This window comes from Pteronotus mesoamericanus, unplaced genomic scaffold, assembly GCF_021234165.1.
Source record: "Pteronotus mesoamericanus isolate MK-2021 breed Mesoamerican mustached bat unplaced genomic scaffold, CSHL_Meso_final scaffold_533, whole genome shotgun sequence".
In the NCBI taxonomy this organism is placed as follows: Eukaryota; Metazoa; Chordata; class Mammalia; order Chiroptera; family Mormoopidae; genus Pteronotus; species Pteronotus mesoamericanus.
The window spans coordinates 5,834,856-5,851,879 of NW_026555320.1; the positions used below are offsets into that span (position 1 = coordinate 5,834,856).

The 17,024-nt window shown below is 62.1% G+C and overlaps 3 protein-coding genes across 6 annotated transcripts; 2 read left to right on the forward strand and 1 right to left on the reverse strand.

Moving 5' to 3' along the window:
* The first annotated feature begins 103 nt into the window (after positions 1-103).
* Positions 104-10,034, forward strand: ABHD14A (abhydrolase domain containing 14A). Of its 2 annotated transcripts, none has more exons than XM_054594480.1 (5): positions 104-298; positions 7,654-7,865; positions 8,034-8,149; positions 9,261-9,496; positions 9,696-10,034. In XM_054594480.1, the coding sequence occupies exons 2-5, from the start codon at positions 7,672-7,674 to the stop codon at positions 9,876-9,878; spliced, it is 729 nt and encodes a 242-aa protein (XP_054450455.1). In that variant the 5' UTR covers positions 104-298; positions 7,654-7,671; the 3' UTR covers positions 9,879-10,034. The 2 variants fall into 2 exon arrangements, with proteins under 2 accessions (XP_054450455.1, XP_054450454.1); XM_054594479.1 differs by lacking the exon at positions 104-298 and adding an exon at positions 5,603-5,733.
* ABHD14B (abhydrolase domain containing 14B) lies at positions 625-4,588 on the reverse strand. Of its 2 annotated transcripts, XM_054594482.1 has the most exons (5): positions 4,539-4,588; positions 3,422-3,656; positions 2,009-2,250; positions 1,449-1,622; positions 625-1,314 (listed from the first exon to the last, which is right to left on the reverse strand). In XM_054594482.1, the coding sequence occupies exons 2-5, from the start codon at positions 3,630-3,632 to the stop codon at positions 1,312-1,314; spliced, it is 630 nt and encodes a 209-aa protein (XP_054450457.1). In that variant the 5' UTR covers positions 3,633-3,656; positions 4,539-4,588; the 3' UTR covers positions 625-1,311. The 2 variants fall into 2 exon arrangements, with proteins under 2 accessions (XP_054450457.1, XP_054450456.1); XM_054594481.1 differs by having other exon boundaries at positions 625-1,622.
* A 1,926-nt stretch (positions 10,035-11,960) lies between the features above and the next one.
* Positions 11,961-16,771, forward strand: ACY1 (aminoacylase 1). 2 transcript variants are annotated; one of them, XM_054594478.1, is made up of 15 exons: positions 11,961-12,046; positions 12,622-12,733; positions 13,417-13,481; positions 13,560-13,664; positions 13,982-14,076; positions 14,341-14,417; positions 14,510-14,599; positions 14,703-14,759; positions 15,024-15,097; positions 15,180-15,229; positions 15,344-15,488; positions 15,579-15,647; positions 16,277-16,356; positions 16,466-16,526; positions 16,607-16,771. In XM_054594478.1, exons 2-15 carry the CDS (start codon positions 12,640-12,642, stop codon positions 16,769-16,771), a joined length of 1,227 nt encoding a protein of 408 aa, XP_054450453.1. In that variant the 5' UTR covers positions 11,961-12,046; positions 12,622-12,639. The 2 variants fall into 2 exon arrangements, with proteins under 2 accessions (XP_054450453.1, XP_054450452.1); XM_054594477.1 differs by lacking the exon at positions 11,961-12,046 and adding an exon at positions 12,226-12,425.
* The last annotated feature ends 253 nt before the right edge of the window (positions 16,772-17,024 follow it).

The window sequence follows — 17,024 nt, forward strand, 5'->3', positions numbered from 1 at the left end:
CCCTGGGAAGTCGGGCTTCCGCCCTCCGCCGGCCCGGGTTCCCCGCTCTCTGCTCCGCGCCATCCGTCCCCGCGAGGGCTCTGGCCCACCGAGACCCGCACCCCTCGGCCACCCGCGGCTTCCGCGAGGCCCGGCCCTCGTGCGCCCAGGACGGGTTTCCGGACCAGCCGGAGGAGGGGCCTGAGGCCGATGTGAGCCGGGCACCCCGCCCGTCGCTCCCTCAGAGCCACCCCCAGAATTCCTTTTGGGGTAGGGTCGCAAGGGAGGCGGCGCCGCTGAACACTCCGGTGGGGAATAGGTAAGAGTAGGCGGAGGCTTGGTTGTTCGCAAGCCCTTCCTTCCCCCACGGCACCCTCTGCCGCCGCCCCCCACCCCCGGAGCAAGTCTACCCCCTCTCCGTAATCGGCTCAGCCCGGTCCCACTGACCTCCACCTCCCCCCGCAGCCGAGTCTTTTGGCACCTGGGTGTGTGGGGGTGGGGAGGGGAATCCAATCTCCCTTCCCCTCCATCTGGCCTGGTGGACAAAGGGCAGGGGGACCATCTGGTCCCGCCAGGGTGGGGGAGGGGCCCGCGGCAGCGGTCCCAGGGGGCAGGGGAGGGGCGACGCTCTGGAGACAGCAAGAGCCTGAGGGGTCTAATTGCATTACTTTATTTCACCGACCTCCTCTCTCCTCCGCACCTCCCCCAGCCTGGAAGCAGGAAAGAAGCATGGCTGAGAAGGCCCAGGTCTAATAACCTGGGAAGGGGTGGCGCACCCGGAAGGAGGGGGAAAAGCAGGGAGATCTGCGGGTCCGAGGGGCAGGCTCTCCTTTGGGGGGCATCTCTGATCTGGAGTCAGCTGCATCCTGTGGGCGAGCGCCCTGAGCCCGGCAGAGCATCTCCGGCGCGGACTGGTCCCCGGGTCCCCACTTCCCCCGACAGCCGGGCGCTGCGTGGTTGGGAGGGCGCACGCGCTTGTGCCGGGGCTCGTGTGGAGGCACAGGCATGCCTGGGTGTCTGGGCATGCGATGTACAGCTGCGCCCGAGCGTGCATGTCCGTCAGGTGTCTGTGCCTTCGTGGCTGGGTCACACTTGGGAACATGTGTAAAACATGCATGTGGGCATGTATGTGCGCCATAAGATGCCCAGTAGGGGCTGTGAGCGCCTGTGGGCCAGACAAGAGGAGGTGGGAGGGGTCGACTGGGCGGCTGGAGAGGAAGCAGCAGAGAAGAGCAGGAAAGCCTAGGGCAGAAGCTCATCTAAATGGGTTACCCTCCACCAGCTCACGTCCCTTGATTCCTGAATTTTATCTCTTGATTTCACCTCGGTGTGTCACTGCAAGAGAAAGAGGAAAAGACAGACCCCGAAAGACAAGCACTCAGACAGACAGGCACACACACCTGTTGCAGGTGTGTGGAGAGAGAGTGCGCGCCCCCCACACCCGGGCGCAGCAGGGCGGGGTCTCACACCAGCCCCTGTAGGAAATCCAGCAGCCCTGTGTGCCACTCCTCGGGTTTGTCAAGGTAGCAAGGGTGCCCTGCCCCCTCCATGACTAGCACCCGGTGGTTGGGCAGCTGCTTCAGGTGCTCAAAGCTTGTCTGACCCATGGGGTCCTGGTCTCCATAGACAATAAGAGCTGAGGTCTGGAGAAAGCAAAGAGGGGCAGAGTGAACGGGACCCACCATGCCAGCCACGGCCTCCTAGAGCTCGGCTCCAACCCTCCCCACTGTGCCAGCTCCTCCCCCTGCGGCCGCCCCAAATGAGAGGGAGAGACAAGCTGACCCAGACCCAGCAGGGTGGGGGGAGTCAGCCCCCAAGGGACAGAGGTGTAGCTTGGTGTCTGCCCAGCACCCCGTTTAGCACAAGGCTGGCACAGTTATCTGCTCAGTAAATCCAAGCGGCAGAGGGTGGTGATTCAGCTCCTCCCAGAAGCTGCCAGTGGCGACCCCACCCCCAGACAAGGAAGAGACCCAGAGGGGGACTCTTCAGGCTCCTGGCAGGGGCACCCCAGCCTCCCACACGGGGATACCTTCACACGGGCATAGTCGGCAGCACTGATCTTGTCGGTGCAGATAGGGGCTACTGGTACATAGCCGCGGAGCTGGGAGCCAGGGGCCGTGAGGAAGGGCAGGGCATACATGCCACTCAGCGACGGGCTGATCACAACCGGGGCGCCCAGGTCCAAGGCGTCGACCACAGCTGCCAGGAAGCTGCTGGGGACTAGCTCCCCGACAGGTGCAGGGGCTGCTGCTTCCTTGGAGCGCCCCAGACCTGCAGCGATTTAGAGATAAGACAAGGGCTGTGAGTGGGAAAACAGGAGAGAGAGGGTCCCTTCCTCCAGGAAGCCCTCCTGGGTCCATCTCCCTGTGCCAGGCTCCTGCCACATGCAGGACGCCCGAGTTTACTCCCACAGAAGCCTCGACGGTCATGTCTGTGGCAAGCATGAGCCATTCCCCTCGGCTCTGTGCCCGTCTCCCCCAGCGGTAGAGTCTGCCGAGAAGAACCAGGCTGTGAGGTCCAACACAGCTGGGTCCAAGTCCCAATTTTCCATTTACTGCCTATGTTGTCTTAGGAAAGTCTCCTCAGCCCTCTCCACTGCTCCATTTCCCCATCTGTTAAAGGGAGAGGAAAGTATCTGCCATGTAAGATAGTTGTGAAAGTAAACTGCTTAGGGGCACCTGTCCGGGGGTGGCAGAGTGAGTGCCTTGAGGACAGTGGCTGAGGGGCTGGCTCTGAACGGGTACTGCCCCCCTTCCAGTTAGTTAGCCCTACCTTCCCCCAGGAAGATTAACTCGAGACTTCAGCCTCGAAGCTTGGCCTCTCAGAACCTATCCCCGCGGAGTCTGGAGATCCGCCTTCGGGCACTGAAACTATACCAGCCATGGCCAGAAGGGGGAGCAAGTCAGCCCCGCAGTCCCTTCCACACTATGGCAGCCTGGCGCTGCCCCTGCCTCCCCTAACCCAGCTTAGCGCTTTCAACCTGGGATCCTGACTAGTGGCTTAGCCACCCACCAGGCCCTGCCTCATCCCCAAAGGTGCCAGGACATTCAGTCTCACTCTTCAGGGTTCCCAGCAGAGCCTATGGCTATGGCTGTGTCAAAATATTTTACTTCCAATCGGCTGGGCACCCATTATGTCAGGTACCAACCACGTAATCACAGGGTAACATCTGTCCGTCCTCTAGAGCCAGCCCCTAACAGGTGTGTGGTCATCTCCCATTGCAGGCGAGAAAGCACAGGCTCAGGGACACTGCCCTAGGCAACGGCCAGAGCTGGCCAGTGTCCAGATGAGAAACGAGTCAAGGCCAGAGAAGCTCAAGGGTCTTTGCAGTACGCGCACTGTGCCCTAGCCTGGCTAAGGCCTTAAAGGCTTCCCACCCCTCAGCCCTGCGTCCCCCAGGAGGTCCCCACCACCCTTGTTCAAAAGCCTGACCCAGAAGTACCTGGCAGGTCAATGGCCACAGCCCGGTAGCCCGCCTGGGCCAGCCTGAGCAGCGTGCCCAGATTCTGCCAGGTCTCAGAGGAGAAGCGGATGCCATGCAACAGCAGCACGGAGAAGCGGGTAGCCTGCCCACTGCCCGGCCGAGCCTCCCGGAAGAAGAGGCTCTGGCCCTGCACCTGGAAGGTTCCCTCGTGCTGCTCCACGCCCGCCATGCTGCCAACGTGCTGGTGCTGCGCCTGCAGAGCAAGGCCCGGCAGATGAGTATCACAACAGCCTGCCCAGGGGAGCAGCAAGTTGCCACCGGGAGGGCCGGGCCGCGGGGCGGCAAGGGCGCCTCCTGCAGGCTCTGAGCACTCTAGGAACACGCTTTGGGGCGAGGAAGATGCAGGTGCTATTTCTGCCCCTGCCGCTCAATTGCGTGGCCTTGGGCCTTAGTTTCCTCATCTGAAATAAGGGACATTAAAGCCTACATCAAGAATTAAGTTAAACAGAAAAAGAATTAGCAAATGAAGGTGTCTGCCCTTGCAAAGAACTCAATAGAGGGGGCTCCCATCACGATTACTGTCCTCATTGGTATCCTTTCCTACCAACGGGGATAATACAACAGGACTTGGCTCATAGGATTAAATGAAGCTGCGCAGGTAAAACACTCCGGGCCAGCCTGGCACTTAGCAGTAAGCAAGGAAGCTGCTCAATCAACAGTAAGTAAGTAGCTGATGATTTTGCTCTTAATGGCACTGCTACGAGTCCTAGTTTAGCACCACAGGCAGGAGGAGGTCGGGGTTGGAGTAAAACACTCATTTTTCTGGAAGCGGAAACCGGAGCGCTCAACCAGGAAAGGCTTTGGAGTTCCCGCCCGCAAGGGAAGAGGGGTGCTCAGCGAGCTGACGCCGCGATCCGAGGGCGCGGCCACGGGCGCCGCCGAGGCTCTCTGTCCCTTCCGAGGACCTCGGTGCTGGCTCGCAGGGCCTGGTAGAGCTCACGCCTAAGGGGTGGGGGCAGACCCGAGGAAGGGGACCTGGGGAGCCGAATGGAAAGGGGAGAAACTAGGGGTTGGTGGGGGTTCTAACTGGAGAGAGGGGGAGAGGGAGAGAGGGGCGGGGGCGCAGGGCAGGTACCTGGGGAGCTGCGTGAGCTGGCGTAGACTGGAGGCAGGAGAGTCCTGGAGGCGAATGGGGCACGGGGCGGGGAAACTGGGAGGAGCTGGGGCGGAGAGACAGGGATATGGCCGGGCCGTGCTCCGGGACGCCCCCTTTTGGCCACAGTCCGCTGCAACGCCCATCTTTCTTCTCCCAGCCGCCTCAGTTTCCGCAAGCCCGTAAGCCCCGCGTACCCTAAGCATCGGACTAGGTGCTTTCCCGAAGCCCTCGGCGACCTGCCTCACATGCACAAGGCGCGGCTTGAGGAGGAGGGTTCCTTTGCAGCCGCGTCCCTGCTGCGCCCTCCTCTCCTCCCCCATCCCCAGCCTGGACTGCCGAGTCCCAAAGTTGTGCGCCAGCCACGGGTTTGAGGGCGAGGTTCTGCCACTGCCCAGCCAGGTAGCCTTGATCGTTTACCAGCTCCCCCGAGCCTCTTGCCTGCAGAATGGGTGTGAGGTCGCCTACCAAGCAGGGTGCCAATAAAGGAGAGACGTGCAGATCCTCCCGCACGCTCTGCACAGCCTCTCTGCCAAGCCAGGCCACCAGGCGGTGTCGGAGCCTGGGGACAGAGCAGACTTCGGCCACACGTCGCCAAACGGGATAGGTATAATAAAGAGATTCCAAAGGAGCCTAGAGGACACCCTGGGCTCTGACCGAGTGCGTGCGTGTGTGCATTGGTAAGGTCAGGGAAGCCTTTGGGCCGCCGAGCCCTGGTGCTACTGCATAACAATAATATCTGGAGTTTACACGGCGAAGCCTCCCTGCCAGGCCCAGGGTTGGCAGGTCCTTAAGTCCTAAGACAACCCTTATCCGTGACCCTGCTTTACAGACCAGAGACTGAGGGAGGGTGGAGACGCTGTGGTGGGAACAAGCTGGACGGCCTTCCCCCGGCTCTCAGGCCTAAAACAATCCGGAAAATCTGGACCGGGGTCGGGAGGCCGGGCCTGCGGGCTATGGGGCGCCGCCCCCAGTTCCCACTCCACCCGGGCTGCTAGGCGCACGGGCCGCGACTGCGGACTGCGCAAGCGCGCCTCGGTGGCCGCGCTCTCCGCCGCCTAGTGCCGACCGGAGCCCGCAGAGAGGCAGCGCCATGGTCGCCGGGCTGTTTGGCTGCTGGTTCCGCGTGGGCGGGGCCCGCCCGGCGGTGGCGGGCCGGGTTATCTCAGTCGGCCGGGTGAGTGTCCCTGGGGAGGAGACCAGCAGGGTGCCCGAGGACAGGCCATCCTTGCTCCGCCCCTTGCCCTGGCGCCCAGGGCAGAGTCCTACGGGAGGGGCAGGCGCTGGGGCAGCGAATGTCCGTGTGTCCGCGTGCTGTGCGAGCATGCGCGAGTTTGCGTGTGTTCTTGGGGGTCTGGGTGCCAGTATTTTCGTATGCCTGTGTTGGAGGGTGTCGGTCAGTCCGCCCGCTTCTTGTCCGCGTATAGCTACTGTGTATGTTTCTGTGTGCATGTGTGATTTTGAGGGCGTATACTAGCTGTGTGCCTGTGTGTATTTCTGAGGGTCTGGGTGTGTGTCCGTCTGTCTGCCTGTGCATGTGTGTTTCTTGTGTGCGTGGGTAGTTTAAGGGTTGTGTATGGCGGGTGTGCTTGAAACTTGAGTGTCTGCACGTGATTTTGAAACCGTGTGCGTCCGTCTGCCTTCCTGATGCCTGACGGTGCACATGCTTTTGAGGGTGTATATTTCAAGGGATCGATTTCCACATAGGCCAGCGCCAAAGAGGGTGCGTCTAAGTGCAGGGAATCGCTTGTGCAAAAGGAAAGCGGGCGAGGAGAAAACTCGATGTTTGTGTGTACTTGTGTGTCATTGTCAACGTGTATGCAAGGACCTAAGCGGGTGTCTCCCCACCCTCAGCCCCAGCCCCTGTATCTGGCTAGATTATTAGGTTGCCTGCTACTGGCAGGGTAAGGTTGTCTTCTGTGCCAGCCTCCTGGGTTGCCAAGACAACGGCTGAATTCCCAGCCCCTCCCTAGTGGGAGAGGCTCCCTCTGGCCTAGTCCTCACCACCAGGAGGGGCCCCCGCCGAAGCCCACTCTGGTGGGAGTTTAAGCCCACCGCGTCGGAGGCCTCATCCGAGGCTGTTCCGGTCAGACAGAAGGGAAAAGTGTCTTCCCCCGACACAGCTCCTGGGTCACCACCTGACCGGGAGCCTGGGGAAACATCCCAAGAGAGGTGGGTGGGGCTGGGGTCTGGTCCCATTACTAGCTGGGGCCGATGCCCAGGTGGCACTCAGTAAAGACGTGTTTACTGAATCTGGGAACAAGCAGGGGTGCTCCTCCTGGGCCTAAGAAATGGCGACAGGCCAGCCCCAGGTCAAGTCAGCTGTGTGGTGGAAATCTCACCGGAGGCTTTGGGGAATGGAGGTGGGGGATGGGGGGGCGACAGCCATGGGGCTGTCCTCCCAGTTTTACCGACAAACTGAAGACTCATGGCCAGGAAGAGGCAGAGCTGAGCTGAGTCTCAAAGCCAGGGCTCGCCGCTCTGCCTGGGTCCTGGTCCTGAGGTCTGTCCACTGGGCTGGCAGAGGACCTGGACTGGAGTTCATGGAGCAGGTGACTGGTGTGAAGCTGGCCGGGGGGTGGGGAGCGGGTGACTCTCTGTGTGCCGTTCTCCTGCCTGCCCTGGGCTCAACTCCCCATTGCCCGCTTGGCACACTCTGTGCTTTGAGCAAGAGACTCTCCCTCCCAGAGCCTCAGTTTCTTCACCTGTAAGAGACCTGTAATCACATATGCTCCCTTGTGTTCCTGTGTGAGCTCACAGCGCCTTGAATGTGAAGGGCCAGGCTCAGGGCCTGGCTGTCGAGCGCTCGGTGGGCGGAAGCGGTCTGAGCCGCACAGTAATAGTCGTGGTCACCGGGCATGCTGTGCGCGGGGGGGCAGCTCGGACGCCCCTCCTCACGCTGCGGGGGACCCAAACCCTTGCCCTGGCATGTGGAGTAGTTGGGTGGGAACTCTCAGAGCCTTGCCCAGACCAGGGCAAAGGGTAAAGGCTGAGCTTTTGCTCTGCTGGGGCCTTCTGGGTGGGGCGCGGGGCTGGGGTGCAGGGGGCCTTGTGGGACCTCAGCCCCAGCCTCTTCTCCCTCTCCTCTCCCCTACAGACTGTGGTTCAGGCCTCCATGAGCCGGTCCCAGGTAGCCCTGCTGGGCCTGGGCCTGCTGCTCATGCTGCTACTGTACGTGGGGCTGCCAGGCCCCCCTGAGCAGACCTCCTGGCTCTGGGGAGACCCCAATGTCACAATCCTGGCTGGTCTCACTCCTGGCAGCTCCCCCATCTTTTACCGCGAGGTGCTTCCACTCCACCGGGCGCGCAGGTGGGTGCAGACCCCGGGGTGCAGTGGAAGGGCCGGGCCCAAGGGAGCTCCGGTGTGTGGCCCCAGTGCAGCTCGGGGCACCCAGGGCCTGGGCGGGCGGGAGAAGCCTGGGAAGAAAGTGGGCCTCTGCCGGACCCTCAGGCCCTGCCCTTCCCCATGTGCCCACAGGGTAGAGGTGGTGCTGCTCCATGGGAAAGCCTTTAACTCCCACACGTGGGAGCAGCTGGGCACACTGCAGCTGCTGGCGCAGAGGGGCTACCGGGCTGTGGCCCTTGACCTCCCAGGTGAGAGCGCCCACCACGCCCCGGGGTCTGGGGAGGCAGGTCCGAGGGGGCAGCTTCCCAGAAGGGGATGTAGCGGAGTAGGAAAGCCCCAGGACATGGCTGGGGGGCATCTGGACCCCAGAGCCTGGACGAGCAGCAGCAGGTTGCAGTACACGATGGCTACACGAAAAGGCCTGTGTCTTTATTTTCTACCTTGAAAATTCTTGTGGATTGTGGCACGTCACGGAGCAGAAGAAAGCGCGCCTGACCTCACTGGATGGCACGGGAGATCTCAGCATAGTTTGCAGGACCAATTAGGGAGATTTTTTATTTTTTAGCCATCCAATTATTTATGTTATCGTTCTTGTCATTAAAACATCAAACGAGTGACAGGGACCCGTGCCGCATTTCCCTCCCTCTCGCTTCAGCCGTTTGGGGGAGCCAGAGCCGCTTTGGACATTTCCGTAAAGACTTGGGAACACGCAGGAGGGTGCGACGGGGTTTGTAAATATGATCGGCGTCCTGCCTGCTTCGTGAATCTATCTGCAGCTTGGTTTTCTCCCCTGTGCCGTGTCTATGGGGCATGGCAGGCACTGTGGCCCTTCCTTCTGCAGTGGGTGCTCTGGGAGGGACAGACAGGCTCTGCCTGGCCATCGCTCTGCTGGCCGATATGTAGGTTGACGCAGAGTTCACAGTGTCACTTGAAATGCTTGAGTATTGAGACCAGAACATCCTGGGACATGCTTCGCTGAGCCTGTGGGCAATCATTTCTGTAGGGCAGCTGCCAAGGACAATTGAGGGGTTAAAGGACACACATAAATTTTGAAAATGATTGCCTTACCCTCCAAAAGCGCTACCCGGATTTAACCCTCCCGTCAGCTGTGTTTGGGGTGCCCATTTCCCCACGTCTTCCCCAGCACTGCATGTCAGCAGTCTTCTTTAGTTTTGCCAATATGATGAAGGAAAGGGGTTTTTCTAGCAGGCCTATGACATCACAGAAGATAGCTTCTGGGACATCGGGGTAGAGCGCGCCACGTTCTGCCGCTTGCCCCTGCCTCTTCCCCCACCGCGGTGGACAGAGGCCCCAGTTCCTTCACAGCCTCCCTCAGCCGGTGCCCCCTGCTGCTCCCAGGTTTTGGGAACTCAGCACCTACAAAGGAGGCAAGCACTGAGGCGGGGCGGGCAGAGCTGCTGGGGCGCGCGCTGCGGGACCTGGAGGTGCAGAACGCCGTGCTGGTGAGCCCCTCGCTGAGCGGCCACTATGCCTTGCCCTTCCTGATGCGAGACCACCGCCAGCTGCACGGATTCGTGCCCATCGCTCCTGCCTCCACCCAGAACTACACCCAGGAACAATTCTGGGCTGTGAAGGTACCAGGAGGAGGGTCTCCAAAGGTCCCGGCTCCCTGACATGGGGGGGAAAGGACTCAGGTATCATTTGGAGGACACCTGGCCCCATCCCTGGTCGGGATGGAAAAGATGGGTGTTTGGGGAAGGTTTCCTCAGGAGATGGCTCGAGGGCCAGTCCCCCCCAGGCTGTAGGATCACAGCCCCTTGCCTTCCCCTGCAGACCCCAACTCTCATCCTGTACGGGGAACTGGACCGCATCCTGGCTCGGGAGTCTCTGCGGCAGCTCCGCCACCTGCCCAACCACTCTGTGGTGAAGCTGCACAACGCAGGCCATGCCTGCTACCTCCACAAGCCGAAAGACTTCCACCTTGTCCTCCTTGCCTTCCTTGACCACCTGCCTTGAGCTCACCCACTTAGGTTGGAGGATCTGGCCCAGTTCCCTACCAGGGAGACAGCCCCTGGGACCAGAGGCCAGAGGCTGGAGTGCCAGGCCCAGGCAGGACCTCTCGTTTCATCTCACAGGCACAATAAATAAAAGCATGTTCGTCATGCCCAGGGAGTGGCAGACCCTGTTTCCTGGTGTTGCTGCGGGGGGGGGTGGGGGGCAGTGGGCTGCTTCACTGAAACCCTGGGACTGCTTCAGGGCGGGGAGCTGGAGGGAAGGCTCCAGCAGCCTGGGAAGGCTGAGAGCATGGGCTACTTCCCAGCGGCCCTCTCCGCTCTGTGACTCGGTGTTCTCATCTGTAAGATGGGCATGACAGTGAACCGGGAAAAGTTGGTGTCCACGGTGGCTGTCACTACCGGAACCAGTAAGTAGAGACAAGGATTGAATCTTTATGGGCGCTTTTTTCAGATGCCGTGATCTGAGAAGACAGTGAGTTATGTACCCTCAAAAACCATCTTAACATTTCATCTTAAGCCAACCTTTTTTTTTTAGATTTTTTTTTTTTTAGAATGGAAGAGAAGGAGAAAGAGAAAGGGAGAAACATTAATATGTGGTTGCCTCTCACGCGCCCTCTACTAGGGACCTGGCCCACAACCCAGGCATGTGCCCTGACTGGGAATTGAACCAGTGACCCTTTGGTTCACAGGCTGGCGCTCAGTCCACTGAGCCACACCAGCCAGGGTCCAAACTAAGCTCTTTTATAAGGAGAAGCAAAGGGTTTGGCAAAAAAGGTTAGTGGGGTAAGAGTTGCAGTCCTGCAGCAATTTTCCCCCTCCTTCCTTATCTGCTGAGCAACGTGTCCTTCCTGAATTGCTCCGAGTCCTCCCCGTTTCCCTAATAACAGCTTCCCAAGCCTATCAACTATAGCTAAGGTTAAAGCCTTTAACTCTTGATTTCCCCTGTCAATAGTAACACCTCGCTCAGGAGGTGGCTTCAGGGTTGGACGAGTCTGGGTGTGTGGAGCTGTTGGCCACACGGTGCTGGGGGGAGCGGGTTGGTATTACCGCTGCGTCATGACCACTGGGATTGGTGGGCCGTCCAGGGCCTGTGGCTGAGCTGCGTGTGCCAGGAATGCAGGGCCTGTGGCCAAAGGGAGCAGGAGGTGGAGAGATGGGGGCAGAGAGCACGGGTTAACAAGAGGGCATTGCTGGGGAACCAGCAAGCCTGATCGCCTCCCCAGTATGTGTGGGTCAGCAGCCCACACCTAAATCCCACCTCTGGGTCCAGGGGTCAAAGGCATTAATCCTGCCCCTCCCAGGCTGACTTAGCCCCTGGAGCAGGGGGCAGAACTGGCTGAGGGTACAAAGGGCAGCCGGGTACCTGAGCGAGCAGTTACAACTGCACGCAGCCTGTGGGTAGCCAGTGAGACGCCTGTGTCTTTAGCCTCCCTCTTTGGAGGCTGCAGAAGACTCAGGAAGCCTGGCACTGGGTCCGTCACGTGTGCCCCCTGCACAGTGAGCTTCCTCGCCTGTCAGGCTATCATACAGCATCACAATTACATCTTCTCACCGTGACATCCTTTGTCACACAAACGCTGTCATATCCAACCACCCTCTCACACGCGTATTGCCAGACACGTGGTCATACCCGCTGATGTACAGTTCGGCCCCCACTGCAGCGGGTTCCCGCGGTCACCCCGCAGTGAACGTGCGCCTGCCCGTCCCTGTAGCTTTCATTCCTGGCATGTTGTCCGGCGTCTGTTCGGTGCCCTTGCAGGGCAGACTCCCGCACACACACAGACCAGGCTTTTGGAGCTCACAGGCTGGAGGGCAGATTAACCAGCCCCCTCCCCGCACAGGGAACCAAGCCATCTGCGAGGGGAGGGGGCGGGCAGGGCCTGCGCCGGAAGAACCCTGCAGCCCTCCATCCCGAGCGCTAGGGGGCGCCCGACTTGAGGCGTCGGTACCCGCCCCCGCCGCCCCCCGCCGCCTTCCTGCACAATCCGGAGGCTGCACGAGGTTAAGCTCTCTGGGGACGGGCCAGCCGGAGCTCTGGACCTAGGTCCGGGGCGGGCCCCTGCGAGGGCGGGTCCTCCCCGGGGGACTAGATCCGTGGAGGCTGGGCCAGCCGGCAACTTGTAGGCCGCCGCAGCGAGGAGCTAACGGTGGAGGCAGCGGCTGGACGAGGTCTGACTTCCGAGCCTGGGGTTACTGGGCGGAGGCTGGGACCAGGGGCGGGAGGAGACCCCCGTACTTGCAGTCTTCGGTTCCACCCCGCGATTCCGGCCCAGCCACGTGGTGGGCGGGGAGCGGTCTGAGTCCGCAACCTCGCAGGACCCTGAGTCCGGGCCACAGTCCCAAGCGGGTGCTGAAAGACCAGCAGAGAGCGAGGTGGGGGCTTTGGAGAGGAGTAGGGCGGTCTGGAGCTCCCTGGCATAAAATCCGAGCCACCCGGGAGAAATTTTTGGAGGAGGACAGAGGGAGTCGATGTCTGGGTTCAGACCTGCCTCTGCTACTCCCTAACTGTCCCTGAGCCTCTCTGAGCCTCAGCTCTCTCCTCTGTCAAGTGAGCATTCAGTGGCGCAAACTTACGGGGCGCTTTGGGGGATGAAATAAGAAAGTGCGTTTCAAGTGGCCCGCATAGCGCCGGAAACAACCGGAGCTCCAAAACAGGGTGTACTCTCCCAGCGGGGCGTGCCGGGAACCGCCTTGGGTACGGGCGGCGTGCAGGTGGCGTCCGCAGCTGCTCGCTTTGCCCGCAGTTCCCCACGCGCAGCGCCATGGCCAGCGAGGGTAGCGAGGACGAGCACCCATCCGTGACGCTCTTCCGTCGATACCTGCGCATCCGTACCGTCCAGCCCGAGCCGGACTACGGTGAGAATGCGGGGGTTCCGGGGCCTATGGGGGGGACAGCAGGGGTGGGGCTGTACTGTAAACGAGGCTTCGACTCCCACCCCCCGGCTGAGCCCCACTCTGCTGCCCTAAGTGGCGCCTCAACTCCTGGAGCCCTTCCCCGGTCACAGGCAGCCCCCAAGCCCGTCCAGGGGCCCTCCCTGCCAAGGCTGCTCCTGGTGGCTAGTTAAGGAACAGCTTCCCTCCCTCCCCTGGGCTTGGGGTGGGAGAGGGGAGACTGGGGCACCACTTGGAGGACAGGCCTCCAGAAGTTGGACGGGGCGGGACAAAAGTAGGGAGGCAAGCTTGGTGGCTGGGAATCGAGTGCATAGGTCCAGACTCTCACTGTGATTTCCCACCTGGGAGGTGTGTGGTGGCCCTCCTGACTCTGCATGACAGTTTCCAGTCTTTAAGGGTTACAGTGACACCAGCGTCCAATCCTGGACTTCCCACTTGGCCTTCCACAGAGGGTCACCGATGGGCCAAAATCATCTGCTTCCTTGCGGACAGAAACACAGCTGTCCGCGAGGAATGCGGAACTGCACGGAGGGGGTGGCAGCCCATCTGGGGGTCTGCCGCCCTCTCCGATGTGCCCCCGAGCTCTGCTTAGGCTGGGGAGCATCCTGGGAAGGCAGAAGCAGCCCCAGGACTCCCTGTGTCTGCAGGGGCTGCCGTGGCCTTCCTTGAGGAGAGAGGCCGCCAGCTGGGCCTGGGCTGTCAGAAGGTGGAGGTGAGCTGGGGGCCCTGCGTGGCGGGGGCAGGCGCACCAGTGGCCCTGCGGTGACCCCCCCCTCCTGGCCCTCTCCAGGTAGCACCTGGCCGTGTGGTGACCGTGCTGACCTGGCCAGGCACCGACCCCAGACTTTCCTCCCTCTTGCTCAACTCCCACACGGATGTGGTACCTGTCTTCAAGGTGTGTGTGTGGGGGGTGGGAAGGATGGGACGTGGTGCAGGGGACAAAGACGAGCCAGATCTTCATTCGGCCTCGGGGACCCCCGGCGGTCCTGGCACTGACTCGCGAGCCCGTTCAGCGGCACTGCACTCGAGCGGCCGCTGTCTAACAGCGGCTTCGTGCCGGGCGTGGGCCACGGCGATGAGGGTGCCAGTCTGTCCCCTTCACTGCCCCACCTGTAGCCCGACAGCGGGCGCCAAGGGCAGGGTCACAGTTGAGCACAGAGGGTTAATGACTGAATCCGGGGCTTGGGCCCCTCTTTGCACCCCGGCCCGCAGGAATGCTGGACTCACGACCCCTTTGAGGCCTTCAAGGGTGCTGATGGCTACATCTACGCCCGGGGCGCCCAGGACATGAAGTGTGTCAGCATCCAGTGAGTGTCCTTCCCCCGCCCCCTGCGGTGTCCCACTGGCCCACGGGGATGACCCAGAACCAGGGGTGTGATTGGAGAACCTCGAGGCTAAGGAACACTCAACCCCCGACATTGGGCAGTAATTGGAAAACAGGGACAGGGACTTCCCTGAGTCCCCTGCCAGACTTCGGCAGAGCGGCGCCCGGGCCGACGGCTCCAGCCTGCTGGCCCGAGCATCCTGCGGCTCCTGCAGCACCTGGCTTACACCCTCTTACTGCCCCTCAGGTACCTGGAGGCTGTGAGGAGGCTGAAGGCTGAGGGCCGCCATTTCCCCAGAACCATCCACTTGACCTTTGTGCCAGGTGGGAGTGGCTTAGGGAGGGGCACCCTCAGGGAGGGGGAGGATGTGTTGGGGGAATGGCTCCCTCCTCTCACAACCCTGCTGCTTTTACAGATGAGGAGATTGGGGGTCACCAAGGCATGGAGCTGTTCGTACAGCGGCCTGAGTTCAAGGCCCTGAGGGCTGGCTTCGCCTTGGATGAGGGTGAGCAGGCTGGCAGGCCACTGAGTGGCCAGAGGGGAATAGGGAGGCTGCAAGGTGGGGCTGGGCCATTTCACCCTCTGAACCCCTTTTCCTGCCTCCTCAGGCCTGGCCAACCCTACTGACGCCTTCACTGTCTTCTACAGTGAGCGGAGCCCCTGGTGTGAGTACGGTTTGGAAGGAGGGGGTCACTGTGCAGGTGGGCGCCTAGGCCAAGAGCGAACCCAGGGCTTCTGCCTCCCAGCGCCTTCCTGCCTGGGTGTCCCCTTCCCGAGCTCCTGGGGGCAGGAACCAGCCCCGCACTGTGCATTCTGCGAGGTCAGAGCCCTGCCAGGGGAGCTTGGGATGAGGGGCGGACCAACTTGGGGCTGAGTGCTTTCCCAGCGTCCGCCCATGCTGAACACACTCCCTTCCCCGAATCACCCAGGGGTGCGGGTCACAAGCACTGGGAATCCCGGCCACGGCTCGAGATTCATTGAGGACACAGCTGCCGAGAAGCTGGTGGGTGGCACACGGGGAGGGGCCTGGGAGTCCCTGCGGCTCTGTCCTGGGGCCTCCCTCATGTCTCCCCTCACTCTCCTAGCATAAGGTCGCGAGCTCCATCCTGGCTTTCCGGGAGGGGGAGAGGCAGAGGTGAGGCCGGCTGGGGCGGGCGGGCACAGGGGGGCTGTGCCAGGCTGCAGGAATGTCCTGGGGCCTGTTTTTTATCTGACGTTCCCCCCCCCCCGTCCCCGCCCCCCACTGCAGGCTGCAGTCAAACCCCCGCCTGAAGCTAGGGGCCGTGACCTCCGTGAACCTGACTAAGCTAGAGGGCGGCGTGGCCTTTAATGTAGTGCCTGCCACTATGAGTGCCAGCTTTGACTTCCGTGTGGCACCAGACGTGGACCTGAAGGTGCCACCTCCGTCTGGGTTTGGAGGAGGGAGCCCAGGTCTCCAATTCTGCCCTGGAGGCTCAGGGGCCAACTTGCCTCCCTTTTCGTAGGCTTTTGAGGAACAGCTGCAGGGCTGGTGCCAGGCAGCGGGCCAGGGGGTCACCTTCGAGTCCATTCAGGTATCGCCGCCCTCTTGTGGGGGAGTTGTGGGAGCCGGGGAGACCGGGCCTGCTGGGAGTGTGTCGCTGTGGGGCGTGCTGGGTGTGCCCGCACACGCCTGGGCACCGCTGTAGCTCTGAGAGACGCCTGCTCTTCGCCAACCTGCACTGGCCGTGGAGGCCACTGCTGGTGCTGGGGATGCTCTAGGGAGTCAAAGGGCTGCTCAGTCCTTAGTGCTCACAGCGTGCGGGGGGCGGAGGTGTGAGTCCAGTCCTTATAGAGCAGTGCTTTCGTGCACGTATAAACTTACAGTCCAGGAAGAGGTGGGACTTTGTGCCCTGAGACCTGTGATTGTGGCACTGGACCTGCCTGAGAGGCCTGGGACAGTGCCCTGGAGGAAGGGCGCCCGGGCTGGGGCGGAAGGGTGGGCAGGGAGGGAGCAGACGGGGGGGGGGGCCGGGGGGACCTGCGGAGGGCTCCGACCTGCGGCCGTTGAGGCACCGAGAGGGCCTGCCGGTGGCCGGGCTGGCCAGCTGGCTGTCCGGGTAGATGTGCCCTGGGGCAAGGTGCGGGGGCCCGTTCGTACCCCATGAAATAGGGCAAGATGCCCAGGCCCTGTCCTGACCCTGCCATCCCTTTCTTCCCCCAGAAGTGGACGGAGCCCCGAGTGACCTCTACTGACGACTCAGACCCGTGGTGGGCGGCATTTAGCGGGGTCTGCAAGGACATGTGAGTGCACTGGTCTGCCTCCCCTCCCCATTCCCTCTCTCCCGGCTGCCTCCTCCCAACCTTCCGTTGCCCCTTCCTGCCGCCCGTTCACCGGCGCTGCGCTCTGCAGGAACCTCACGCTGGAGCCGGAGATCTTCCCTGCTGCCACCGACAGCCGCTACCTCCGCGCGGTGAGCTGCCTGCAGCAGGCAGGGCGGTGGGCGGTCCCAGGCTCCAGCCCTCCCCCTAATGGCTCTGCTTGCCCCTGCAGGCGGGGGTCCCGGCCCTGGGCTTCTCCCCGATGAACCGCACCCCGGTGCTGCTGCACGACCACGATGAGCGGCTGCACGAGGCCGTGTTCCTCCGCGGGGTGGACATATACACGCGGCTGCTGCCCGCCCTGGCCAGCGTGCCCGCCCTGCCCAGCGAGGGCTGAGCCCGCGCTCCCCGCCTCTGGCCCTGGCGCTTCCACCCTGACCGATGTCCCTGGCCGACAATAAAGTCTGTGTGGACAGGGACCGCTCACACCCTAACAGCAGGGGCGTTCACGGAGCAGGGGCGCTCATTTCTCTGGAGACGTGCTATTACTGTCCCCACGGCTCGGATGAAACCAAGCCCGGCTCTGCCACCTGCCCCCGCCCCACGCTGCTTGCTGCATCCTTCTACACAGCATGCCCGCCCTGCATCAC

Excerpts from the sequence above, each read along its gene's own strand:
- ABHD14A (XM_054594479.1), top strand. The coding sequence starts at position 5,650 with ATGGTCGCCGGGCTGTTTGGCTGCTGGTTCCGCGTGGGCGGGGCCCGC. Across the intron at positions 5,734-7,653 it reads GGGTTATCTCAGTCGGCCGG|ACTGTGGTTCAGGCCTCCAT; the intron begins GTGAGTGTCCCT and ends TCTCCCCTACAG. Across the intron at positions 9,497-9,695 it reads AACAATTCTGGGCTGTGAAG|ACCCCAACTCTCATCCTGTA; the intron begins GTACCAGGAGGA and ends CTTCCCCTGCAG.
- ABHD14B (XM_054594481.1), bottom strand. The coding sequence starts at position 3,632 with ATGGCGGGCGTGGAGCAGCACGAGGGAACCTTCCAGGTGCAGGGCCAG. Across the intron at positions 2,251-3,421 it reads TGTGGCCATTGACCTGCCAG|GTCTGGGGCGCTCCAAGGAA; the intron begins GTACTTCTGGGT and ends AAATCGCTGCAG. Across the intron at positions 1,623-2,008 it reads CCGACTATGCCCGTGTGAAG|ACCTCAGCTCTTATTGTCTA; the intron begins GTATCCCCGTGT and ends TGCTTTCTCCAG.
- ACY1 (XM_054594478.1), top strand. The coding sequence starts at position 12,640 with ATGGCCAGCGAGGGTAGCGAGGACGAGCACCCATCCGTGACGCTCTTC. Across the intron at positions 13,482-13,559 it reads TGGGCTGTCAGAAGGTGGAG|GTAGCACCTGGCCGTGTGGT; the intron begins GTGAGCTGGGGG and ends GGCCCTCTCCAG. Across the intron at positions 16,357-16,465 it reads AGCGGGGTCTGCAAGGACAT|GAACCTCACGCTGGAGCCGG; the intron begins GTGAGTGCACTG and ends TGCGCTCTGCAG.